The 27,261-nt window shown below is 47.6% G+C and overlaps 1 protein-coding gene across 6 annotated transcripts in view; it reads right to left on the bottom strand.

The window, feature by feature from the left end:
- The window catches only part of LOC101605199 (delta-type opioid receptor), a 307,172-nt gene extending 286,392 nt beyond the window's left edge, over window positions 1–20,780 (bottom strand). For 5 of the 6 annotated variants that reach the window (XM_045149488.1, XM_045149489.1, XM_045149493.1 and 2 more), the window contains exon 1: window positions 20,554–20,587. In XM_045149488.1, coding sequence (XP_045005423.1) covers window positions 20,554–20,570 — 17 coding nt within the window. In that variant the 5' untranslated portion in view covers window positions 20,571–20,587. Of the gene's footprint in view, window positions 1–20,553 lie in introns of all 6 variants that reach the window. The other variant, XM_012951873.2, reaches the window with a different exon arrangement.
- Window positions 20,781–27,261: the final 6,481 nt, after the last annotated feature.

The raw sequence follows: 27,261 nt of genomic DNA, 5'->3' as shown, positions 1-27,261 counted from the left end.
TTTGTTTTGGTTTTTTAAAATATTTTTTATTTAATTTCATTTATTTATTTGAGAGAAAGAGAGAGAGGCAGATGGAGAGAGAATGGGTGGGCCAGGACCTCTAGCCACTGCAGATGAATGCCAGACATATGTGCCCCTTGTGCATCTGCTTTACATGGGAACTGGAGAATCAAACCTGGTCCTCTGGCTTTGCCGGTGAGTGCCTTAACCACTAAGCTGTCGCTCCAGCCCTTAAATTATTTTTATTTATTATTTATTCACAAGCAGAGACAGTGTGTGGTGCCAGGGCCTCTAGCCACTGGAAACAAACTCCAGATGCCTGTGCCACTGTGCATCTGGCTTTACATGGGTACCGGGGAATCAAACTCAGGTCATAAGGTTTTTCACATAAGTGCCTTAACCGCTGAGCCATCTCTCCAGCCTGGACACTTGTTCTAAGTGTGTGTGTGTGTGCGTGCTCACGTGAGTATGAGGTGCACATGTGTGCCTGCCTGTATGAGAAAGCCAGAGGCATCATTCCATAGGCCACCTTTTTAAATATATGTATTTTTTATTCATTTATTTGACAGAGAAGAGAGAGAAACAGAATGGGCACACCAGGACTGCCTGTCATTGCAAACTCCAGACTCATGTGGCACTTTGTGTGTCTGGCTTTACTTGGGTACTGGGGAATTAAACCCAGGCTGGCAGGCTTTGCAAGCAGGCACCTTGCAAAGAGAGGTAGCTCAGTGGGTAAAGTGCTTGCCTTATAAACATGAGGACCTGAGTTTGATCCCCACAGCCTATGTGAAAATGGTGGGCATGGTGGTGCCCACCTGTAATCCAAGAACTGGGGAGGCAGAGACAGGAGGATCCCTGTGGCTTGCTGGATAACTAGTCTAGCCTAATTGGTGAGCTCTAGGCCAATGAGAGACTCTGTCTCAAAAAAAAAAAAAAAAAAGTGGACAGGAACTAGTATGGACAGATTCCCATTTTGTTCTCAGAGGAAACTGTGACCCAAAGAGATAAGATCCTCACACAGGAGTGTAGATCAGACAGAGCTGGACCCACAGCCAGACCTTCCACAAAGCTCATGGACTCATGGAGACTCCAAGCCTATGGTAATACTGAGCACTACTTCTTCTTCTTCTCCTTCTTCTTCTTTTTATCCAAGGTAGGGTCTCACTCTAGTCCAGACTGACCAGGAATTCACTACGTAGTCTCAGACTGGCCTCAAATTCATGTCAATCCTCCTACCTCTGCCTACCAAGTGCTGGGATTAAAAGTGTGTGCCACCATGCCACGCTTAACTATTTATTTATTGCAAGGAGAAAGAGCAAGATTGGGCACACCAGAGCCTGTAGCCACTGCAAACAAACTCCAGATGCATGCACCACCTTGTGTATCTGGCTTATTTGGGTACTGGGGAATCAAACCTGGGTCATTAGGCTGTGCATGCAAGTGCCTTAAACGCTGAGCCATCTATCTAGCCCCCTCTGACTGCCAGTTTCTATGGACAGAAATATGATACCAATCTCACAGGGTTGGGAAAGCTGGATGAAATAATGTACACAAGGTGTTTGGCACACAACTGACCCATGGGTCAGCCCGGGAGAAGCACAGCTATTCTGAGCTTAGTGTCAGCCTGCACCAAGTCAACATACAAGGCTTTGCTGAGGAGCTCTGTGTGATCTGAAGTGACAAGGTCCGCAGAGGCAGAGGGCAGGACAGCTCCACTTGCAGAAGTGGAAAATCACCAGATGAGAGGCACTTCCTGCACTCTGAGAAGATAAACTTTTGTAATCAAGGGAAGCAGATGCACTCTGTGGGGCCTGCAGGGGCATCTGGCCTGGGCAGAAGTAGCAGCTCCACTCTTGGCTTGATCCCTGTCTCTGGGTCCCATGAGCTGGGCTGCCAGGCCACAGGCATCTTACTGCAGAGGGCCAGAGCCTGCGCTAAAGCCATGCAGGCATCATCTTTCTTTACTTTCTTTTTTTCTTTTTTCTTTAAAAAAAAAAAAAAAAAAAAAAAACTTTTAGAGAGACAGAGCCAGAGAGAGTTGGCACACCAGGGCCTCAGCCACTAAAATCAAACTCCAGACGCTTGTGCCACCTAGTGGGTATGTGCGACCTTGTGCTTGCCTCACCTTTGTGCATCTGGCTTACATATGGGATCTAGAATCAAACATGGGCCTTTAGTCTTCACAGGCAACCACCTTAACCATTAAACCATCTCTCCAGCTCTCCCTTTACTTTCTTAAAAAAAAAAATATTTGCAAGCAGAGAGAGAGAATGGGAACACCAGGGCCTCCGGCCACTGAAAATGAACTGATGCATGCACCACTTTGTGCATCTGGCTTTATGTGGCACTGGGGAATCGAACCCGGGTCATTAGGCTCTGCAGGCTAGCACCTTACCCACTGAGCCATCTCTCCAGCCGCTCCCTTTACTTCTGTGTTTGCTGTTCCCTCTGCCTAAAATGCTCTTCCTCCCAACAACGAGCCCTTGTCTCTTCACCATCCATAGCTCTGCCGCCGCTTTCTGCCCAGGCCTGTCTCAGCTTCTTACATTGCTCGTGGCTGGCCCTGTGCAGAGTTGTCAATTGTTTCTCTTTTCCTCCCTCAAATGGCAGCCCATGAGGACAGGGACTATGTCTCTGTCACTAGTGCTCCTAACTACCTGGAAGTGTGTCTGACTCTTAGAAGTTGCTGGCAGGGGGTTGCCGTGGGCTTGTGAAAAAAGCTGTTTTCCTATCCTCCCCATTTCACAGATGAAAACCTCAGGCTCAGTTCACTGAGCCCGAGACCTAGATATGAACCTGCAGAGATCACGTTAACTGAAAAGTTAATGAGGTGGAATATGGCTAATCTTTGCAAAGGCTAAGCCTGGGGACATGGAAAACTATGAGCCCTGGGTAGAGTTTCTTGAAGGAGGGAAACTCACAGCTTCTCCAAAGATTTCCTGATGAAATAAACAAACAACTAATGATCTGATCTGATGCAAACTCGTGATCTGTCTTAGGCTCTGACTCCCCATAGCTTTGACTGCCTAAATCTAAGTAAAAGCTATGAGTACAGTCAGTGGGGGAGTGCTCACGCTCAAACTCATCTCCCTGACCCCCCATTAAATCATATTTTGCCTGTGGTGTGCTCATTTCACTTTTATCCAAACACTGCTGGATGATGTACAACCAGGCACAACAAGACATTTAGCCAAACATATCGCTGGACAGTGAACAATATGAATCATCCATCTGCCTCTGAAGGTGGGGCCCTTTCCCAAGAACTTGGAGTTCTGTGGACCTGTAAGGTGGCATCAGCAGCCCTTAGGTTAGGCTGCCCTGTGCAAGAATCTACTTCTGGGCTGGAGAGATGGCACAGTGGCTAAAGGTGTTTGCTTACAAAGCCTGCCAGCCCAGGTTCAATCCTGCAGTACCCATGGAAATTCAGATGCACATAATGGCACATGTGTCTGTGGCAAGCGGCCCTGGCATTTGCATGCCCATCCCCTCTTCTCTCTCTCTCTCTATCTACAAATAAATAATTATTTTTTATTTTTAAAATATTTTACTTAGTTATTTACTTGAGACAGAGAGGAGAGAGAGAAAGAGGCAGAGAGAATGAGCATGGCAGAGTCTCCAGCCACTAAAAGTGAATTCCAGGTGCATGCACCACTTTGTGCATCCAGCTTATGTGGGTACTGGAGAATCAAACCTGGGTCCTTAGGCTTTATAGGCAAGCACTTTAACTGCTAAGCCACCTCTCCAGCCCAAATAAAAAGTTTGGCTGGAGAGGTGGCTTAGCGGTTAAGCACTTGCCTGTGAAGCCTAAGGACCCCGGTTCGAGGCTCGGTTCCCCAGGTTAGCCACGTTAGCCACGATGCACAAGGGAGTTCGTTTGCAGAGGCTGGAAGCCCTGGCATGCCCCATTCTCTCTCTCTCCCTCTATCTGACTTTCTCTCTGTGTCTGTCGCTCTCAAATAAATAAATTAAAAAAAAAAAAAAGATCTGGGCTGGAGAGCTGGATCAACAGTTAAAGACATTTGCTTGCAAAGTCTGACTGCCCGGGCTTCAATTCCCCAATACCCACATAAAGCCACATGCACAAAGAGGTACATGCCCTGGGAATTCGTTTGGAGGTGCAGGATGCCCTAGCAAGACCATCCTCATTCTCTCTCTTCTTGCAAATAATTAAAGAAAAAAGAGGGGCTGTAGGAATGGCTTAGCAATTAAGGGACTTGCTTGTAAAGCCTAAGGACCCAAGTTTGATTCCCCAGTACCCATGAAAGCCAGATGCACAAGGGGGCGCACGCGTCTGAAGTTCATTTGCAGTGGCTAGAGGCCCTGGCATGCCCATTCTTTTTCTCTATCTGCCTCTTTTGCTCTTTCTCAAATAAATATTGTTTTAATTAAGTGAATAAATAAAAAGAACAGCTGGGCATGGTGGCACATGCCTTTAATCTTAGCACTTGGGAGGCCAAGGTAGGAGGATCACTGTGAGTTCAAGGCTACTCTGAGCTCTCAGGATAATTCTAGGTCAGCCTAGGCAAGAGAAAGACCCATCTTAAGGAAAAAAAAAAAAAAAAAAAAAAAAAAAAAAAATTACTTTTTTGGGCTGGGAATGTAGTTCAGTTATACATTGTTTGCCTAGCATTCACATAGCTCTGGGTTTGACCCCCAGCACCACACCAGGTGTAATGTTGCACAACTGTTATCTCAACCCTTGGGAGGTGAAGGCAGGAGGATCACAAGTTCAAGGTTATCCTTAACTATACAGTAAGATGGAGGCCAGCACGAACTACATAAAACTCTGTATCAAAAATAAAATGAGGGCTGGAGAGATGGCTTAGCAGTTAAGCGCTTGCCTGTGAAGCCTAAGGACCCCGGTTCAAGGCTCGGTTCCCCAGGTCCCACGTTAGCCAGATGCACAAGGGGGCACACGCATCTGGAGTTCGTTTGCAGTGGCTGGAAGCCCTGGCACGCCCATTCTCTCTCTCTCCCTCTATCTGTCTTTCTCCCTGTGTCTGTCGCTCTCAAATAAATAAATAAATAAATAATGAACAAAAAATATTTTAAAAATAAAATAAAATAAAACTAGGATCACCAGGCGTGGTGGTGCACGCCTTTAATCCCAGCACTTGGGAGGCAGAGATAGGAGGATCACTGTGAGTTCAAGGCTACAGTGAGACTACATAGTGAACTCCAGGTCAGCCTGGACTAAAGTGAAATCCTATCTCAAAAAGAACAAATAAATAAATAAATAAAATGGATGGAGGGATGGCTTAGTGGCTAAGGTGCTTGCCTGCAAAGCCAAAGGACCCAGGTTCAATTCTTCAGGATCCACATAAGCCAGATATACAAGGTGGCACATGCATTTGGAGTTCATTTGCAGCAGCTGAAGGCCTTGATATGCCCATTCTCTCTCTCTCTCTCTTTCTGTCTCTCTAAAAAAATTTTTTTTTTTTTGGTTTTCCGAGGTAGGGTCTCACTCTAGCCCAGGCTGATCTGGAATTCACTCTGTATTCTCAGGGTGGCCTCGAACTCATGATGATCCTCCTACCTATGCCTCCCAAGTGCTGGGATTAAAGGCATGTGCCACCATGCCTAGCTCTAAAAAAAATTTTTTTAATAAAAAATAAAATAAAATGAGGGCTGGAGAGATGACTTAGCAGTTAAGGTGCTTGCCTGTGAAGCCTAAGGACCCATGTTTGATCCTTTTCCAGATCCCACGTAAGCCAGATGCACAAAGGTGAGGCAAGCACAAGGTCACACATGCCCATTAGGTGGTGCAAGTGTCTGGAGTTCAATTGCAGTGGCTGAAGCCCTGGTGCATAAATTCTCTCACATTTACTCACTCTAAATAAATAAATAAAATAAAATAGGGGCTGGAAAGGTGACTCAGTGGCTAAAGGCACTTGCTTGCAAAGCATGCCAGCCTGGATTCAATTTCAAAGCCATCATGTAAGCCAGATGCAAAAAGTGATACAAGTGTCTGGTGTTCACAGCAGCAGGAGGCCCTGGTGCACCCATACATGCAAATAATAAATAATAGTAAAATAAAATAAAGGTCCAATTTTTTTTGAGGTAGGGTCTCACTCTAGCCCAGGCTGACCTGGAATTCACTATGTAGTCTCATGGTGGCCTTGAACTCACAGCAATCCTCCTACCTCTGCCTCCTGAGTGGTAAGATTAAAGGCATGTGCTATCACACCCAGCTTAAAGGACCATTTTTTATGCACCCAGGTTCTATTTCCAGCCACCTCTGGCTCTTCCTGAGCTCAGATGGCATGAGGTGTGCAGAGATGCAGGAAGAAGGGCAAGTGATTAAGAAATATGAGTCCTCTTTAAAAAAGAGAGGAAGGAAGGAAGAGAGGGTAGAGAGCAAGGGAGGGGGGAGGGAGGGAGGAATGAAAGAGAGTCCCAGGTCAGCCTCAGTTGCTAACTCAAAAGACACAGAACCTCTTTGGGTTCAGCTTCTTCATCTGTGAGTGAGAGGGGACTAACCTGACCACAAGGATGGCAGAAGCCAGAGCACTGGTTAATTGTGGGTTCTGCACTCACAACTCTCTCCTGTTTGCAGTTTGATCTGGGACTGAGGGCATGTCTTATCATTCTCTGAGCATCTGGTTTCCTCATCTATAAAATGGGGGCAATGACACCTCCTATCAGTTTTGTGAGGACATATAGAATAAAACATACAGAGTGCTTGGCACAAAACAAATGTCCAATCAAATGCAGGTTGATAAATCATTCTCTATGCTTCAAAGCTCCCTTCAGAGGCGGGAGCGTCCCCCTCCCCATGTGCGTTTCTTGTGACCTCACGGGACTTTGAAATTGAAGTTCTTTCTACTTAAGACAGACTAGGAAAGCTATGGGAGGCAAGATTCTCTTCGTGCATACCCGTCCTGGCCAGAGACAAAGCTGCTGATTTCTACAGCTGCCCTGGGAGCTATAAATCAGTAGAACACAGCCCGACACCCCATCCCACCCTACTCCCCCCCACCATAACTGGTAATGGGGCCCGCTACAGCGTGAGCAATGGTAAATTGCTAATTTAAGCCTGGGCTTTCTGTTCTAACCAGCGATTATGCCTCTTCCTGTGCATGTTAGGATATTCTGGGTAGCCAATTTGATTTCGAGGTCCCAGGATTCTGAGGCTAATGAAATCATGCCTTGCCCTTGCCTTTCAACGTCCAGACATCTGGCAGCAGGTGTGGAGGCACCGCATCCAAGACGCTTCTTCCAGACTCGGCTGTGGAGAGAGCGGCCTGAAATTATGCTTGCTTTATCTTTTCTTCACCTGAACCCCTATTGTCAACCCTCCACGGAGGGGTTCTTGGCATCTGTTTGCATACCTTCAGTGATGGAAGCTCCCTGAATTACACAGCAGCCCAAACCTTCTTAGAGAGCTTTGAATGTGAGGAAATTCCTTAGAGACGTAACGGGAGATGTAGACAGCCATATGTGTTCAAAAGTATTCACCGCAGCAGTCTTTAGATTAGCATAATACTGAACATAACAGAAATTCCCCAACAGAATCCATTCATATGATATGCTATCAAAAATGATGGTTTTGAGCTGGGTGTGGTGGCACATGCCTTTAATGCCAGCACTCAGGAGGCAGAGGTAGAAGAATATACCTGTGAGTTCAAAGCCAACCTGAGACTATATAGTGAATTCCAGGTCAGCCTGGGCTAAAGTGAGACCTTACCTTGAAAAACACAAAAACAAACAAACAAACAAACAAAAAGATGGTTTTATGGGGTTGGGTTTTTGGGGTTTTCTTTTTTTTGGTCTAGAGTATTTTGTTTTGTTTTGCATTTGTGTGCAGTGTGTTAGTGTGTGGCCCCACACATATGTATGGGGACATGTGGTATGTATGTGTGCAGGTCACATGTGTGCAAGGGTACATGTGGAGGTGTATGTGTATGGGCCACATGTAATGGGGTACATGGGAAGTTTCTGTGTGTGGGTCACACGTGTGCATGGGTACATGTGCTGTGATTTGTGTGGGTCAAAGGTGTGCATGAGCACATGTGGAGGTGTGTGTGTGTATCACATGTATATGGGTTTGTGTGGTGGGGTGATCACACATGTGCATGGGTACATGTGGAGGTGTGTGTGTGGATCCCATGTATATGGGTATGTGTGGTAGGGGGTCATACATGTGCATGGGTATGTGTGGAGGTGTTGTGTGGATCACATGTATATGGGTATGTGTGGTGGGGGATCACACATGTGCATGGGTATGTGTGGAGGTGTGTGTGTGTGTATCACATGTATATGGGTATGTGTGGTGGGGTGATCACACATGTGCATGGGTATGTGTGGAGGTGTGTGTGTGTATCACATGTATATGGGTATGTGTGGTGGGGTGATCACACATGTGCATGGGTATGTGTGGAGGTGTGTGTGTGGATCACATGTGTATGGGTTTGTGTGTTGGGGGACCACACATATACATGGGTACATGTGGAGGTGTGTGTGTGGATCACATGTGTATGGGTTTGTGTGTTGGGGGACCACACATATACATGAGCACATGTGGAGGTGTGTGTGTGTGGATCACATGTATATGGGTTTGTGTGTTGGGGATCACACATGTGCATGGGTACATGTGGAGGTGTGTGTGAGGGTCACATGTATATGGGTATGTGTGGTGGGGTCAAACATATGCATGGGTACATGTGGAGGTGTGTGTGAGGGTCACATGTATATGGGTTTGTGTGCTGGGGGATCACACATGTGCATGGGTACGTGTGGAGGTGTGTGTGAGGATCACATGTATATGGGTATGTGTGGTGGGGTCAAACATGTGCATGGGTACGTGTGGAGGTGTGTGTGTGTATCACATGTATATGGGTATGTGTGGTGGGGGACCACACATGTGCATGGGTACATGTGGAGGTGTGTGTGTGTGTATCACATGTATATGGGTTTGTGTGGTGGGGTGATCACACATGTGCATGGGTACATGTGGAGGTGTGTGTGTGGATCCCATGTATATGGGTATGTGTGGTGTGGGGTCATACATGTGCATGGGTACTTGTGGAGGTGTGTGTGTGTATCACATGTATATGGGTATGTGTGGTGGAGGATCACACATGTGCATGGGTACGTGTGGAGGTGTGTGTGTGGATCACATGTATATGGGTTTGTGTGTTGGGGGACCACACATGTGCATGGGTACATATGGAGGTGTGTGTGTGTGTATCACATGTATATGGGTATGTGTGGTGGGGGACCACACATGTGCATGGGTACATGTGGAGGTGTGTGTGTGGATCCCATGTATATGGGTATGTGTGGTGTGGGGTCATACATGTGCATGGGTACGTGTGGAGGTGTGTGTGTGGATCACATGTATATGGGTATGTGTGTTGGGGGACCACACATGTACATGGGTACATGTGGAGGTGTGTGTGTGTGTATCACATGTATATGGGTATGTGTGGTGGGGTGATCACACATGTGCATGGGTACATGTGAAAGTGTATGTGTGGGTCACATGTGTGTATGGATGTGTAGAGGCTGGAGGTTATCATCGAGTGTCTTTTTTTTTGTTTTGTTTTGTTTTTGTTTTTCAAGGTAGGGTCTCACTCTAGCTTAGGCTGACCTGGAATTCACTATGTAGTCTCAGGGTGGCCTTGAACTCATGGTGATCCTCCTACCTCTGCCTCCCAGTCTGGGATTAAAGGCGTGTGCCACCACGCCCAGCCCTGAGTGTCTTTTTAAAAATATTCTTTTATGGGCTGGAGAGATGGCTTAGTTGTTAAGCATTTTCCTGCAAAGCCAAAGGATGCCAGTTCAATTCTCCATGACCCACATAAGCCAGATGCACAAGGGAGCACACACATCTGGAGTTTGTTTGCAGTGGCTGGAGGCCCTGGCACACCCATTCTCTTTCTCTCTCTATCTGCCTCTGTCTGTCACTTGCTCTCTCAAAATGGATAAAGTTTTTAAAAATTAATATTTTTTATTTTTATTCTTTTAGAGAGAGAGAGAGAGAATGGGCCTGCCAGGGCCTTGACCAACCACAATCAAACTCCAGATGCTTGTGCCATCTACTGGGCATGTGCAGCCTTGTTCTTGCCTCACCTTTGTGCATCTGGAGAGTTGAACATGGATCCTTAGGCCTCACACACAAATGCCTTAAGCGCTAAGCCATCTCTCCAGCCTTTTGGGTGCCTTCTTGTTCTGCACCTTTTTTACTGAGGGAGGGTCTCTCATTTGAGCCAAAGGCTCACCAATTCGGCCAGTCTAGCCAGCCAGCTTTTCTCTAAAGATCTTTTGTTTCTGCTCCGTAGCACTGGTATCCTAGGTAGGCTGCCACACCCATCCAGCATTTATATGGGCTCTAGGGATTCAAACTCAGGTCCTCACACTTGTGTGGCAAGCATTTATTCACTGAATCATTTCCCCAGCCCTTACTTTTTTTTTTAATTTGCTTATTTGAGAGAGAGAAAGAAGGCAGTTAGAGAGATAGAATGGGCATGCCAGGGCCTCCAGCCACTGCAAACGAACTCCAGACTCAAGTGCCACCTTGTGCATCTGGCTTACGTGGGTCCTGGGGAATCGAACCTAGGTCCTTTGGCTTTGCAGCCAAGTGCTTTAACCACTCAGCCATCTCTCCAGCCCCCCAGCCCTTACTTTTGTTATTGTTTTTATTTGTTTTGTTCTTACTTAGGTTGTTATTTGTTTTTTTGAGATGGATCTCACTCTGTAGCTCAGTCTGGCCTGGAACTCACCATGTAGCCCATGCTGGCCTAGGACTTATAGCAATCCTCCTGCCTTAGCTTCTTTACTGCTAAGATTACAGGCACCACCGTGCACAACTAAAAAAATCATGTTTTAAAGAATGTGTGAACCCCAGCACTCGGAGGCAGAGGTAAAAAGATGGCTATGAGTTCAAGGCCACCCTGAGACTACATAGTGAATTCCAGGCCAGCCTGGACTACCTTGAAAAACAAAACAAAAAAAAAAATGTTTGATAGGACAGTGTGGGCCTTCATCTCAGAAACAAAGAGAAAAAGAAAACTGGGGCTGAAAGATTCTCAGTGGTTAAAGATGCTGGCTTACAAAGCCTGATTGCCCCAGTCAAATTCACCAATACCCACATAAAGCCAGATGCACAAAATAACACGTGTCTGGAGTTTGTTCTAGTGTACTCACTCTCTCTCTCCTCACAAATAAATAAATTTAAAAAATTTAAGACATTGTACAAAATACATACACTGTGATCATAATTTAACTATGTGATCCTGTTTTTATAAAAATGCATGTGTGTGTGTGTGTGGCAGGAAGAGAGATGAGAAAGAAATATAGGCAAATGAAAAATCTTTCCACTGCAGTAGGATTACGGGTAACACCTGCCTCTGCTTAGCCTTCCCCACATGTTCTGAAAAAACTACCTCGTTATCTTTAATTGGAAAAGAAATTTTCTAATATTGAGCTGATAAAGTTTCCCTGTATCATAATAATGCTAGTGCTTCTGCAGCTAATAAATCAGTGATAAGCAGGTGCTGCTCCTCTCCTCACAGCCGTAATTCCAGAAGATGCTGTGGGATGCTACCAAATGCCGGGGGCTGTGCTGAAGTCCTTCCAGTCACGCCTTCTAACCTCAGAAAGGTGATATATGTATTGTTCAAGCTCCCTCTCTTAGTGAATGTCAGAGCTGGGTTGTGAGTCTAAGGCAGTCTGGCTCCAATGCCCAGATTCTCAACTGCTGTGATCACATACAGAGGTCTCAGAAATCTGCCCTTTTCCCCAGCCTGATTCCCCTCTTCTCAGTCTAGACACCTCCAACCTTGACCTGCACTTTCCATGCAGTGGTGGCCACCTGAAGCAGAATACATGGTTTGGGTTTGGGCTCAGAAAGACTTGGGCTTAAGCAGGACATGGTGCATGCCTATCATCCCAACACTCAGGAAGGGAAGTAGAGGCAGAAGGATCGGGAGTTCAAGTTCATCCTCCCACTACATAACAAGTCAAGGCCAACCCAGGCTACATGAGACATTGTCTCAAGACTAAACAAAATCTACCTCTCCCTCTCTCTCTTTATCTCTCTCAAAACAAACAAATAAACAAAAACCAGATCTGAGCCCAAGTCTCCACTTCACCCCTCTTTTAAAAAACAAACAAAATGGGCTCAGCATGGTGGCACACGTCTTTAATCCCAGCACTTGGGAGGCAGAGGTAGGAAGATCGCCGAGAGTTCAAGACAACCCTGAGATTACATAGTGAATTCCAGGTCAGCCTGAGCTACCATGAGACGCTACCTCAAAAAAAATGTGGGGGGTGGAGAAATGGCTTAGCAGTTAAGGCATTTGCCTGTGTAGCCAAAGGAACCCAGTTCGATTTCCTAGGACCCATGTAAGCCAGATGCACAAGATAAAAGCATGTTTCTGGAGTTTGCAGTGGCTGAAGGCCCTGTTGCACCCATTCTCTCACCCCCCCCCACTTTATCTTTCCCTCAAAAAAAAAAAAAAAAAAAAAAAAACAGGGCTGGAGAGATGGCTTAGTGGCTAAGGTGCTTGCCTGTGAAGCCTAAAGACCCATGTTTGACTCTTTAGATCCCACATAAGGCAGATGCACAAAGGTGAAGCAAGCACAAGATCACTCATCCCACTAGGTGGGGAAGCATCTGGAGTTTGACTTCAGTGGCCCTGGTGCACCAATTCTCTCTCTCTCTCTATATATATATATATATAAAATTTTTTTTTAATGGGGGGAGCTTGGGCTGAAGGGTTGGCTTAGCAGTTAAAGTGTTTGCCTGAAAAGCCAAAGGACCCAGGTTCAATTCCCCAGGACCCACATAAGCCAGATGCACAAGGTAACGCATGCATCTGAGTTCATTTGCAACAGCTGAAGGCCCTGGCACTCCCATTTACTCTCTCTCTCTCTCAAATAAATTAAGTAAAATAATTTAATAAAAAAATAAAACAGCCAGGAGTGGTGATACACGCCTTTAATCCCAGCACTCAGGAGGCAGAGGTAAGAGGATCACTGTGAGTTCAAGGCCACCCTGAGACTACATAGTGAATTCCAGGTCAGCCTGAGCTCGAGTGAGACCCTACCATGAAAAAATATTTTTATAAGTAAAAAAAAAAGGCATGGTGGCATACGCCTTTAATCCAGCACTGGGGAGGCAGAGGTAGGAGGATTGATGTGAGATTGGGATCAATGTGAGTTCGAGGCCACTCTGAGAAGACATAGTGAATTTCAGGTCAGCCTGAGCTAGAGTGAGACCCTACCTGGAAAAAATAATTAATTAAAAAATATTTTTTTAATTTTAATTTGTTAGACACAGAGAGACAATTGGTATGCCAGGGACTCTAGTCACTGCAAACAAACTCCAGACACATGCGCCACCATGTGCATGTGGCTTACATGGGACCTGGAGAACAGAACCTGGGCTTTGCAGGCAAGTGCCTTAACTGCTAAGCCATCTCTCCAGCCCCCAAAAATATATTTTTTAAAAAGAACTCGGTAGGAGGCAGAGCCAGCATTTGGTAGAGAGAAAAGCCAGAAGAGATACACAGCTAAGGAGAATCAAGGGGCAGAGGAATCACACAGCCTGAGACTATCATCTGGAAGCAGGAAGGCTGGGGCTGGGAGAGGTGGGAACAAGGTGTGGTGCCAGCCTGATGAAACCTGGATCTGGGAAGCAAAGGGCTACAGAACAGATGAGAAGCCCACAGGGAAGAACCTGGGTCCATTCTCCTGCCTGGGTTCTGGGGCATGTAGCCAGGGAGGCCTGGTCCTGTAGAGGCAAGGGGTCATCTTCCAGAAACAGTTTAAGACCTCACACTGCACCCCCACCCAGAGGGCTGCCATCTGAGATGTCAGCCCAGTAGCTGGCCCTGGCTCTTCGCAGGAGGAGCTCCTGAGTGAGCTCTGAGGACCCCAAGTCCCTCCTGGAGTGCAGGGGCAGGGAATGCTGCTTCACCTTGTGCTGCAGCCAGGTTCACATCGCTGGCAGAAATCACCCAAGAGCAGCTTTTGGGGAGGGGGGGGCAAAAGGTCTATTTTGGCTTACTGGCTTGAGGGGAAGCTCCATAATGGCATGGGAAAACGATGACATGAGCAGAGGGTGGACATCACCCCCTGGCCAACAGCAACAGGAGAGTGTGCCAAACACTTGCAAGAGGAAACTGGCTATGATACCCATAAGCCCACCCCCAACAATACACTGCCTCCAGGAGGCATTAATCCCCAAATCTCCATCAATCAGCTGGGAACCCAGCATTCAGAACACCTAAGTTTATGGGGACACCTGAATCAACCACACCCTGGGACCAGGTGTCCTGAGAAATCCTGCTCAGGATTCTCTGGAAGCCTCCTTCCAGGAACTGCAGGCTGTCTGCAAAGAGAGAAATCCCCAGAGGTTGGGATGAATGACCTCCTCAGCTGGCCTGGAGAGAAGGGAAAGAGCTGGGGGTGGTGGGGGGGGGGGGGAAACTGAGGAAAACAAAGTGCTTGATGATCTGACATTTAGGGTGTCAGCTTCTTTTCCCAGGCCTTCTCCAAGCCACACTTCCCTGTCTGGGCTCTGCACTCATCTTTTGCCTTAGCTGCCCAGTCCCCAATGTCTTCCCCCAGGTGAGAGGCCAGCTCCACTGTCATGGGCTCCCCAAGCCCTTGGCATAGCTACATACCTCAGCCTTTTAAAACTTTATTTTATTTTTATTTATTTTGTTTATTGTTTGTTTGTTTGTTTGTTTGTTTTTCAAGGCAGGGTCTCACACAAACTGACCTGGAACTCACTCTATAGTCCCAGGCTAGCCTGGAACTCATGGCGATTCTCCTACCTCTGCCTTCCAAGTGCTGAGGTTAAAGATGTGTGCCACCACACCCGACCCTTTTAGTTCATTTTTAATTAATTTATTTATTTGAGAGAGAGAGAGGCAGACACAGAGAGAGTGAGTAGGCTGCGTCAGGACCTCCTGCTACTGCAAATGAGCTCCAGATGCATGCGCCACTTAGTGCATTTGGCTTTACATGGATACTGGGGAATCGAACTCAGATCATTAGGCTTTGAAGGCAAGTACCTTAACCACTGAGCCATCTCTCTCCAGCCCATATCTCAGCATTTTGAGAAGAGGTTAACACTACTTTCCCTTTTCCTCACCTTGGTATCTTAGCATCTAGCACAGGGCGGCTTTAGAACTTCCTAGAATAAGGGGGGCGGGGGGTTCGTGGTGGCACACGCCTTTAATCCCAGCACTTGGGAGGCAGAGGTAGGAGGACTGAGGCCACCCTGAGTCTACATAGTAAATTCCAGATCAGCCTGAGCTAGTGCGAGACCCTACCTCGGAAAACAAAAATAACAAGAACTTCCTAGAATACAACCCCTTGTTCTCAAAGGGTTTTCAGCTTAAAAGGCTCAGATTTCACACTTCATCTCATTTGAGTCTCACTGAGCCTGGCTGCGTCATCATTCCCGCTTTAGAGAGGGGAAATGAGCTTCAGGGAGGTGAAGGCTTGCTCACATATGCAGCAAGCCTGTCTGGCTCCAGAGCCCCAGCTTTCACTGCACGCGACCCTGATATCCTTCCCCGACTCTTCCTTTGCAAACATTCCCCTGCCTCGCAGACTGCCTAAACTCAGAACTGACAGGAGGAATTCATTCAACCAACCCAACCATGTGTTTGTTGGTTGTGCCAGGCCTATGTGAGATACCAGTGACTTGCACACCAGTACTTTAAGGAGGAGTCCTTAAGAACATTTAAGAAGCATTTCTCCATCCTGGGCTCCATCTTCCCACTGTTCTAGGAACTTTCCCAGCAGAAGACAAGTCCCAGAAAACTCCTCCCTCTCAGCTCCCATCATTGCCTGCCTGCACCCCCCCACCCCCCGCGCCCGCACACACAAGGGCAGTAGCCTAAAATGCATGGGACTGAATGACCTACAGGATTACAGTCCTCAGATTTCCACCACACTCTGAGGATCCTAAGACAAAAGGAGGGACAGAGATTCTGCCATGCAATATATTGTTGCCTATTCCAGGCAGTTCTGCAAAAACTTCTGGACCTAGGGCTGGAGAGATGGCTTAGCAGTTAAGGCACTTGCCTGTGAAGCCTAATGACCCAGGTTCAATTACCCAGTTCCCACATAAAGCCAGATGCACAGGTGGTACATGTGTCTAGAGCTTGTTTGCAATGGCTAGAGGCCCTGGTATGGCCATTCTCTCCCTCCCTCTCTCTCTTGCTCTCTCTTTTAGAAATAGTTATTTATTTATTTATTTAAGAGAGAGAGGATGAGCCAGGCGTGGTGGCGCATGCCTTTAATCCCAGCACTCGGGAGGCAGAGGTAGGAGGATCACCGTGAGTTCAAGGCCACCCTGAGACTACAGAGTTAATTCCAGGTCAGCCTGGACCAGAGTGAGACCCTACCTCGAAAAACCAAAAAAAAAAAAAAAAAAAAAAAAAAAGAGAGAGAGAGAGGAAGAAGTAGAGGGAGGTAGAGAGAGAATGGGCATGCCAAGACAACTCCAGATGCATGTGCCACCTTGTGCATCTAGTTTACATGGGTCCTGGAGAATTGAACGTGGGTCCTTTGGCTTTGGAGGCAAATGCCTTAACTGCTAAGCCATCGCTCCAGCCCTAAACCTTTTATTTTATTTTATTGGGGGGGCTGGAGCGATGGCTTAGCAGTTAAGGTGCTTGCCTATGAAGCCTAAGGACTCATGTTCAACTCTCCAGGTCCCACATAAGCCAGATGCACAGTGAGGCAAGCGCACAACCCACATAAGCCAGATGCACAGTGAGGCAAGCGCACAAGGTCGCACATGCGCACAAGGGAGTACATGAGTCTGGAAATTGATTGCAGTAGCTAGAGGCCCTGGCATGCCAATTCTCTCTTGGTGTCTCGCATAAAAAAAAAGGTCACTTGGGCTGGAGAGATGGCTTAGTAGTTAAACGCTTGCCTGTGAAGCCTAAGGACCCCGGTTCGAGGCTCAATTCTCCAGGACCCGCATTAGCCAGATGCACAAGGGGGTGCACGCGTCTGGAGTTTGTCTGCAGTGGCTGGAGGCCCTGGCGCGTCCATTCTCTCTCTCTCTATCTGCCTCTTTCTCTCTCTGTCGTTCTCAAATAAATAAATGAAAATGAACTAAAAATTAAAAAAATATTTTTAGAAAAAAGGCCATAAAAAAAAAAGGCCAGGGTCTGGAGGAATGGCTTAGCAATTAAAGCGTTTGCATCCAAAGCCAAAGGACCCTGGTTCTATTCCTCAGGACCCATGTTAGCCAGATGCATAAGGGGGCACACACATCCAGAGTTTGTTTGCAGTAGCTGGAAGCCCTCGTGTGCCCATTCTCACTCTCTCTCTTTCTCTCTCTCTCCCTCCCTCTTTCTCTGTCAAATAAATAAATAAATGAAAATAAAACGTTTTTTAGGGCTAGAAAGATGGCTTAGCAGTTAAGGCACTTGCCTGCAAAGCCAAAGGACCTTGGGTTGATTCCCCAGTACCCAAGTAAGCCAGATGCACAAAGTGGCACATGCATCTGGAGTTCGTTTGCAGTGGCTTGAAGCCCTGATGCACCCATTCTCTCTCTCTCCTTACACACACACACATGCTCTACCTCCTTCCCTCTCTCAAATAAATAAATTAATTAAATATTTTAAAAATAAATAAAATAAAATATAAAAAAATTTTAAAGGCAAGTCTGTTGAGCTCACCTTAAAAAAAAAAATCTGGATTCTGGATCTAGGTCATAATACCAGGGTTCAAGCTGTAGACTTAGTACTGGCTATGGTATCTAGGAACAAGTCATCTTACCTCTCTGAGCCACAGATCCCTCTTTTTTTTCTGTGAAATGAGTGGAGAAGGTGGTGGTGATCCAAATGCCTTTTTCACAGGGTCGGAAATGAGGATGAAATCATTCAACCCTGGGACAGTCTTATAGATGGCTGTCCAGGGAAAACATGGGGACCTATGGGGACAGCTGTGCCCACCGTACACATCTGACAGCTGGATTTCAGAAAGGTTGGCTAGCAATGCACCTAGCAGGCTAGGCCCAGAAAAAGCAGAAGGCTCAATGGTGGTGTGGAAGTAGTATTGTTAGCCCGGCAGCCCCAGGGAGAAGGCTGAAATGGGAATACATAGACTCAGTTTTTCCCAGACTGGAGTTCCTAGAGAATCTGGAACTCTCCAATTCTAGCCACTCTTAGGCCTACCCTGGATCTGTGCCTCCCTCACGCTCCCTGCTCGGCCTAGCACTGGATTCTGCAGGATCCCCAAAGTCCTTCCTCCTCTTTGCATGGACAGTTTTCATTTACGCGGTCCAGGCACTGGGCCAGCTGCATATGCTGGCATATGCTTTCGCACTGACACCTCACAAGAATCCTATTGAAGAAGCTTCTATTATTACTCCATTCCATAGATGAAGAACATGAGGTTCCAAAGGGATTTGACCAAGTCACAGAGCCAGTCTGTGGCCGAGCAAGAATTAATGCACAGGGGCTGAGTGGTTAAAAGTGCTTGCTGCCTGAAGACTGGAATTTACATCCCCAGATCCCTGACACACGTAGCACACACACACATCTGTAATGCCAACGCTTCTACTGCAATGGGAGGTGGAGTTGGGAGAATTCCAAAGCTCGGGGGCACCCTGCTTGACATTCACAGTGCCAAAACAGCAAGAGAGACCCCGTCTCAAAACAGACTGAAGGCGAGGACCAGCACCCCAAGGTTGTCCTCTGAATTCCATAGGCAGGCTATTGACACACACATGCCCACAGATAAACACACACAAGAATTAATGCTCAGTCGGCTCATCTTAAAGCCTACAAAGCAAAAAGAGCACTGACAAAAACACAAGCCCTCCCTATGCTTGGGGGAAGTCTTCCCACCGTGGCCAGTGTTAACTCACTGAAAGAGCACATGGAAATCCTATGCCCTCTACTCCTGGGGAAGCAAAATTGCCTTTGAGATCATCCATGCCAGAGACCGGACACCCCCACAATACACAGTCATCCAATGCTCCAACACGCCACACTATCCTGCAGAGACCCCAAACTCTAGAATTCATACTTTCCAATAAGAGGAATGATTCCCTATTTTTCCTTTGGGAAACTGAGGCAGGTGGGGGGAACAGGACCTGGAACTCAGTGACTTTGTTGCAACCAAAGTTCACATCTTCAACCTCAGCCCCTGATCTATCATAAACCACAGAAGACTAGAGCTGTGTCCTCAGTAAACCAATGGGAGACCCATTCTTCCAACCAGTGACAAATAACAGAGCTCACTTTATTTATTTATTTTTTTAGAGCCTGCTTTTTCTTTTCTTTTCTTTTTAAATATTTTTATGTACTTTATTTGCACAGAGAGAGAATGAATGGGTGTACCAGGGCCACTAACCACTACAAACTCCAGATGCACACACCACTTGGTGCATCTGACTTTATGGGGGTACTGGGGAATATAACGTGGGTCCTTAGGCTTAGTGGGCAAGTGCCATAACTGCTGAGCCATCTCTCCAGCCTTTATATTTTATTTTATTTTTAGACAGGGTCTCATTCTGTAACCCAACCTGGCCTGAGACTCCCTATGTAACCCAAGCTGGCCTCCAAGCCACCATCATCCTGCCTCTACCTCCCCAAAGCTGAGATTACAGGCCTCCCACCACCATGCCAGGCTAACAGCATCTTTCTTGTTGAATGATGGGAGTCCTTCTCAATCCTCTTTGCCCATGGCTGAGCTGGCAGGATCAGGTCAGGAGGGTACAACTAGGGCAAGCTGATGGTGTTACAGATTCTGAGATGACCCCAGCACTGTCCACCGATGTCAAGATGAAAGCACAAACTCTACTCTGGTATGAAAGACTTGGAGGAAGGAAAGAAAGAAGGGGAGGGGCCCTGGTGAGAACAGCCTGCTAAGAATCATACCCACATTTCCTGACCACATGGCCACTGGGGAAAGGATCAGAGGATCAAATGGCTAGACCATAGGAACCATGGGCTCTATTGGTGACCACACAGAGCACAAAGACAAGCGCCCAAAACCACTCTAGTTCACTCTTTTCCCTTGGGGTTTCAGCGATCCCACAAGAAACAACACAAACACTCATGCAGAGGAACAAAATGATCATCTGGAACAGCCATACACCAATACAGCGACCCCAAGAGATATCAAATGCCACCTGGGAAGTGTCCCCACAGCATGGAGCAGACATCCAAGAAACCATCTCCAGTGCCTGTCTAGTGCCCACACTCAGCTGTCTCCCCTCAGAGCCCTTGGCACTGTGTAGAACACCTCCGCCCACCCGTTATGAGGTTTCATTGGGCCAAACATATACTGGTCTTCTCAAAGTCACCCACTCACAGATTTGTGACTGACACACAAAGTGTTGCCAAAGTGTCCCACATGCCTGATGCAAAAGCAAAGGGATGCCAACAGAAAATTAAATGTCAGGCAGGTGCAAGCTTCCCATCTGGAAGGAAATGGCCTGCCCACTGGGCCCTGTAGAAAGCGCCAGAGGAGTCCCGGGTTGGGATCCAGGTTCCAAATCCCCGTTGCCCGCGGTCCTCACCCACCCGGTCCCCGGGGCAAACCCAAGCCCACAGCCTGACTCACCGGACGATGCCGAACATGACGAGCACGTTGCCCAGTAGCCCCACGGCGCACACGGCCGAGTAGAGCGCGGTGATGGCGATGGCCAGGGCGAGGGACGAGGCGCTCCGGGCGCCCGGGGGCCCCGACGCATTGGCGCCGGCGCTGGGGAAGGCGCTGGGGTCCGCGTCCGAGGCGTTGGCGAGGAGCGAGGGCTGCAGCTCGGCGCGGGCCGAGGGGACCGGCTCCATGGCGGCGCGTCCCTCGCCGGCGTGCGCCCTGGGCGCAGGGACCCCGCGCGAGGTTGCGCGCAGACAACCGAGGCCGCGGCCCCGACGCCGCGGGTTGCAGCGCCGCTCGGCTCTGCTCGGCGCCTCGTCCGTCCGTCCGTCCGCCCGCTCGCCCGCTCGCTCGCCGCGCCCGGAGCGCTGGGAGGCAGGGGCGGCTGCGGGCTCCTCGGACGCGCCCGCCGTGCGCACCACGTGGGCCGGAGGCGGCCGCCAGTCTGCACCCGCGACCGGGGGCGGGCGCTGCACCACCGGCTCCGAGCTGGGCCGGGGAGGCCCCCCACTCCCTAGCTCGGCTCGGCCGGCTCCAGGGCGCCCTCACCTCCCCACGCCCTTGCCACGCTGGAGTCAGAAGAACCTGGATGCGAATCCCGCCTCCCGCCTCTGCTCGAGCGAGGGGAGTAACCTTGAGCAAGTCGTTAAAGCCCTCTCGGGTTCATCCACGATATCTGCAAGATGAGGAGAAATCTCCCTGCCTCCCTCGGACGATTTTGGGGAGATGGAGTCAAGAATTCACCTGGTCTTTTGCTTAAAACTTTCAGTATTAGCCATTCTACGTCCCGTCCCCCCAGTGGACCAGAGGGAAAATGGATAATAAAATCAGGTACAGCCAAGCATGGTGGCGCGCGCCTTTAAAAGTCCCAGCACTTGGGAGGCAGAGGTAGTAGGATCGCCGTGAGTTCGAGGCCACCCTGAGACTACACAGTGAATTCTAGGTTAGTGTGGGCTAGAGTGAGACCAGACCTTACCTTTTCGAAAAACCAAAAAATGAAAATAAAAACTCAGGCACAACTCCAAGAAGAGACCACTGGGTCAATAAGGAATTGCACATAGGTGCAATCTTCCCTTACCAAGTGTCACCACTAGTTGGGACAGTTGGGGGTGTTTTATTGGGAATACGACTTTCCTCTTTTCTTTAATTTATTTATTTTTGGGTTTTCAAGGTAGGGTCTCATTCTAGCCCAGGCTGACCTGGAATTCATTATATAGTCTTAGGGTGGCCTCGAGCTGCCTACTGAGCGCTGGGATTAAGGGCATGCGCCACCATGCCTGCCCAGCAACTTTCCTCTTTGTTACTAAGCTCTGCACTAGTAGGATGGTCCGGTAATAAATAAGGGAAGCCTTAAATAGAAAATGAGAGCCTTTAATACTAGCACTTGGGAGGCTGAGAGGTAGGAGCATCAAAGTGAGTTCAAGGTCAGCCTGGGCTAGAGTGAGACTCTGCCAGAGAGATGGGAGATGCTAGCTCAGTGCCAGTATTAGTGCACCCCATTCAAGAGCTCCCCAGATATTCTGAAGCCGCCTAATGTGAGAACCAGGTACCATTGGGATCCACTGGAGTGGAAACCCAAATGCAGTCCCTGCTTCCTGGGGTTTGCAGTCCAGTAGGGGAGAGAGAGAGAGAGACCGCTTCTAAAATCGTACAAATGAAGAAATCCACCTTAAGGAAAAGGGGCAGGTCTATGAAACCCAAAAGTCAGAACCGTTCCCCTGAGGAAATGACACTCGGGGTGAGATATGAAGTTGGGGGCAGTGAAACTACCTTAGGGAAGAGACCAGAGAGCACCATTCTAGACAAAGGAACCACTTGTACAGAGGCCCTATGATCAGAGGGACAGGATGGAAGACAGCCAAGGAGGGGAGACAGCAGGAAGCACAGGGAAAAGGGATGAGGCAGTAGGCAAGGCCTTAAATATCCTCTTAAGGAGGACACTTGCTGTGTAAGAGCCAGTGGAAGGAGGACACGGCTAATTCCTCCTTCCCACATCCTTCCTCAGACCTGACCTGATCAGCCCGGATCCAAAGCCATCCTTCTCCTGAGGGTCTCCAACCTTTCCAGAACACTGGTTTTCATTGGGTCTCCATTTCTGTTTGCCTCAGATCAGAGAGGGCAATGACATGCCAAAGAAAGAATTTCATCCAAGTCCACTTTGGTCAACCAATGATTCTGTTGGGGTGGCTTACAGGAGATAGGTCACGGGATATTCACAGGAGCATGAATGATTTTGGCAGTTGCATCACCAAAAAGCCCACCCTGCTGCAGATGACAACTGAGAGAAAGCTGTGTCATTGGAGTACCCTAACTTGCATGCAGTTACATCACTACAGAGTCTTCCTCTGTCACCCCAACACATCAAGTGTTTACTGCTCATATATACCAGAGGTGGTACAGCATGAATCTCTCATAAGTTTCCATTTCCTGAGTCTTGTTTCATAAGCATACCCCTCCCTCCTCAAGGGAATTTTTTAAAAAGAAATTTATTTATTTGAGACAGAGAGAGACAGACAGAATGTGCACACCAGGGCCTCCAGCCACTGCAAACGAACTCTAGATGCATGTGTCACCTTGTGCATCTGGCTTACATGGGTCCTGAGGAATAGAACCTGGGTCCTTTGGCTTTGCAGGCAAGCACCTTAACTGCTAAGCCATCCCTCCAGCTGGGAATTATTTTCTTTTGTCTTTAAAAAAGTATTTTGGGGGCTGGAAAGACGGCTTAGTGGTTAAGCACTTGCCTGTGAAGCTTAAGGACCTTGGTTCAAAGCTCTATTCCCCAGAACCCACGTTAGCCAGATGCACAAGGGAGTGCACACATCTGGAGTTTTGTTAGCAGTGGCTACAGGCCCTGGCACGCCCACTCTCCTCTCTCTCTCTCTCTCTTTCTCTCTCGCCCTCCCTCTTTCTCTCTCTGTCTGTCACTCTCAAATAAATAAATAAAAATAAACAACGAGGGCTGGAGAGATGGCTTAGCGGTTAAGCACTTGCCTGTGAAGCCTAAGGACCCTGGTTCAAGGCTCGGTTCCCCAGGTCCCACGTTAGCCAGATGCACAAGGGGGCGCACGCATCTGGAGTTCGTTTGCAGAGGCTGGAAGCCCTGGCGCGCCCATTCTCTCTCTCTCCCTCTACCTGTCTTTCTCTCTGTGTCTGTCACTCTCAAATAAATAAATAAATTAATTAATTAAAAAAAATAAACAACGAAAAAAAAATTTTAAGTATTTTGGGGCCAGGCATGGTGGTACATGCCTTTAATCTCAGCACTTGGAAGGCAGAAGTAGGAAAATTGCCAAGAGTTTGAAGCCACCCTGAGATAAAATAGTGAATTTCAAGTCAGTCTGAGCTAGAGCAAGACCAAAAAAAAGGGGGGACCAGGGCTGGAGAGATGGCATAGTGGTTAAGGTGCTTGCCTGCAAAGCCTAAGGATCCATATTAACTTCCCAGTACCCACATAAGCCAGATGCACAAAGTGGTGCACGCATCTGGAGTTTATTTGCAGTGCCTAGAGGCCCTGATGTACCCACTTTCTCTTTCTCTCTCTCCCTGTCTCTCTCTTGTCTCTCTCATATCAATAAATAAATAAAATACTTTTTAAAAAATATTCATATGGCTGGAGAGATGGCTTAGCAGTTAAGCACTTGCCTGTGAAGCCTAAGGAACCCAGTTCAAGGCTCCATTTCCCAGGACCCATGTTAGCCAGATGCACAAGGGGGCGCACTTGTCTGGAGTTTGTTTGCAGAGGCTGGAAGCCCTGGTGTGCCCATTCTCTCTCTCTCTCTCTCTTTTACACACACACACACACACACTTTCTCACTCTCATGTAAAAAAAGACAGCCTCTTGGGCATGCCTCAAAAAAAATTTAAACTTCCAAACTAGAGAGATAGCTTAGTGGTTAAGGCACTTGCCTGCAAAGCCTAATAACCAGAGTTCAATTCCCCAGTACCCACATAAAGCCAGATACACAAAGTGGAGCATGCATCTAGATCTCATTTGCGGCATTTGGAGGCCTTGGTGTGCCCAGTCCCTATCTCCTCTATCTCTCTCTGCTTGCAAATAAATAAATAAAACTACTTTTTAAAAATTAAACTTTCTGCCAGGTGTGGTGGTGCACATCTTTAATCCCAGCACTTGGGAGGCAGAGGTAGGAGGATCACTGTGAGTTCTAGACCACCCTGAGACTACATAGTAAATTGTAGATTAGCCTGGGCTACAGTGAAACCCTACCTTGAAAAAAAAAAATTAAACTTTCTACTTAAGTCCCCAGCAGACAGATCCTTGCTAGAGGGGGAATGTCACTGGTGGCACATTTTCTTTCCAAGGTAGTGTCTCACTCTAGCCCAGGCTAACCTGGAATTCACCATGTAGTCTCAGGGTGGCCTCAAACTCATGGTAATCCTCCTGCCTCTGCCTCCCAAGTGCTAGGATTAAAGGCACGTGCCACCACACCCAGCTTGGTGGCAGATCTTAGAGTCCAGCCCTATGGTGTGTTTGGAGGTTGATCAGATTCTAGCCCAAAAGTATGGAGAGAGCAGTTTTGAACTCTGGTAGTTCGTGCTTGCTCATGGTGCTGGCTGTTGGTGGTATCTCTTTGTTTGGGTCTCTGAAAGGCAGCCAGCTTCTGCCATTGGTGATACTCCCCAGACTCTGTATGCCTGAAATAGACCCATTCCTCCCATAAACTGTGTCTGGCTGGATGTTTATCCCAGCAATGTGGAGCTGACTACAACACAAGCAGAGAGAGAGAATGAGAATGAATGAATGAGAATGGACATGCCAGGGCCTCTTGCTGCTATAAACTCCAAGATGCATGCACCACTTTGTGCATCTGACTTTACATGGGTACTAGAGAATCAAACCTGTGCCATCAGTCTTTGTAAGCAAGTGCCTTTACCCCAGATCTGTTTTGTTTTGTTTTGTTTTGTTTTGTTTTGTTTTGGTATAATCTTGGTTGGCCTGGAACTCACTATGTAGACCAAGCTAGCATTGAGCTTGAGGTGATCTTCCTGTGTCTGCCTCTTGAGTGCTGGTATTACAGGCATGAGCCTCTCTGTGCCTGGCACTCAAGGGAACATTGATAAGGATTGTTTCAGTCAAGTGGAAACTGCTCTACACCCTACACATTACACTGATCCATGCACTGCGGTAAGTAAGCATCAACATCCTAGAGTAGATTTGATTGTTATCATTTTTCAGATTAAAAAAAAAAAAACTAAGGCTTGGCATTCAGTTATCCCATATAGTACCTATTGGTGGTACCTTCTTGGAGGGACCAGACCCAAATGATCCTGGGACCTAGGAGAGAGAATTGGGGTCACACTGAGTGCTTAAGAAGTACCATTTAGGGCTGGAGAGATGGCTTAGCAGTTAAGCGCTTGCCTGTGAAGCCTAAGGACCCTGGTTCGAGGCTCAGTTCCCCAGGTCCCACATTAGCCAGATGCACAAGGGGGCACACGCGTCTGGAGTTCGTTTGCAGTGGCTGGAAGCCCTGGCGCACCCATTCTCTCTCTCTCCCTCTATGTATCTTTCTCTCTGTGTCTGTAGCTCTCAAATAAATAAATAAATAATGAGCAAAAAAAAAATTAAAAAAAAAAAGAAGTACCATTTAGGGGGATGGAGAGCCTAACGACCTAGGTTCAACTCCCCAGAACCCATATAAGCCAGATGCTCATGGTGGTGCATGTGCCTGGAGTTTATTTGCAGTGGCAGAAGGTCATGGCACATCCATTCTCTCCCTTCTTCCTTCTATCTCTCTAAAAACATCAATACAATATTTATTTATTTTTATTTATGTATTTAAGAGTGACAGACAGAGAAAGAAGCGGTGAGAGAGAGAGAGAATGGGTGCTCCAGTGCCTCCAGCCACTGCAAACAAACTCCAGATGCATGTGCTACCTTGTGCATCTGGCTTATGTGGGTGGGTCCTGGGGAATCTAGCCTTGAACAGGCAAGCACTTAACCACTAAGCCATCTCTCCAGCCCCTACCATATTTTTTTAAAAAAGAAAAAGAAAAAAAATAAATGTCACTTTGGGCTGGAGAGATGACTCAGTGGTTAAAGGCACTTGCCTGTGATGCCTAACAACCTGGGTTCAATTCCCAGTACCCATATAAAGCCAGATGCACAAAGTGGTGCATGTATCTAGACTTCATTTGCAGAGACAGGAGGCCCTGGCATGCCCATTCTCATTCTCACTCTTGCTCTCTCACTTGCTCTCACTCTCCCACGACTTGCAAGTAAGTAAATAAAATATTTAAAAAGAGAAAAGAAACATAATTTGGATGATAAAGATCCTAGAAGAAGATTGGGATGGAATGATATTGAGGTTTCTGACCCCTAAAGTGGGAGGCAATGATCCTGGTTCTGTGAGTAGCAAGACAGGTCCCCTCTGGCATAAGTCATTTAAGCTTCTTTCCCCAAAAGAATATGGCCAGAATTCCTAAACTCACCCACCTCTCCATTCTGTCCCACACTCAGCAGCTGTCCTAAGCCCTTTAACCAGCTACAGCAAACCTCCATCCCCAGGCTTTCCTCCTCGACCATCTGAGGACTTGTGAGGCAAGATTTTTGCTATGATCACATAATGCTGTTAAACACCACCCCACCCTCATTTCAAAAAGCCTAGCATGGCCAGAGACTTTTGGAGAAAGGAGAGAAATTAGGTGAGACGGGGA

Source organism: Jaculus jaculus, chromosome 5, assembly GCF_020740685.1.
Source record: "Jaculus jaculus isolate mJacJac1 chromosome 5, mJacJac1.mat.Y.cur, whole genome shotgun sequence".
In the NCBI taxonomy this organism is placed as follows: Eukaryota; Metazoa; Chordata; class Mammalia; order Rodentia; family Dipodidae; genus Jaculus; species Jaculus jaculus.
The sequence above is the reverse complement of the archived record's forward strand: the minus strand, read 5'-3'. Positions and strand labels throughout refer to the sequence as shown.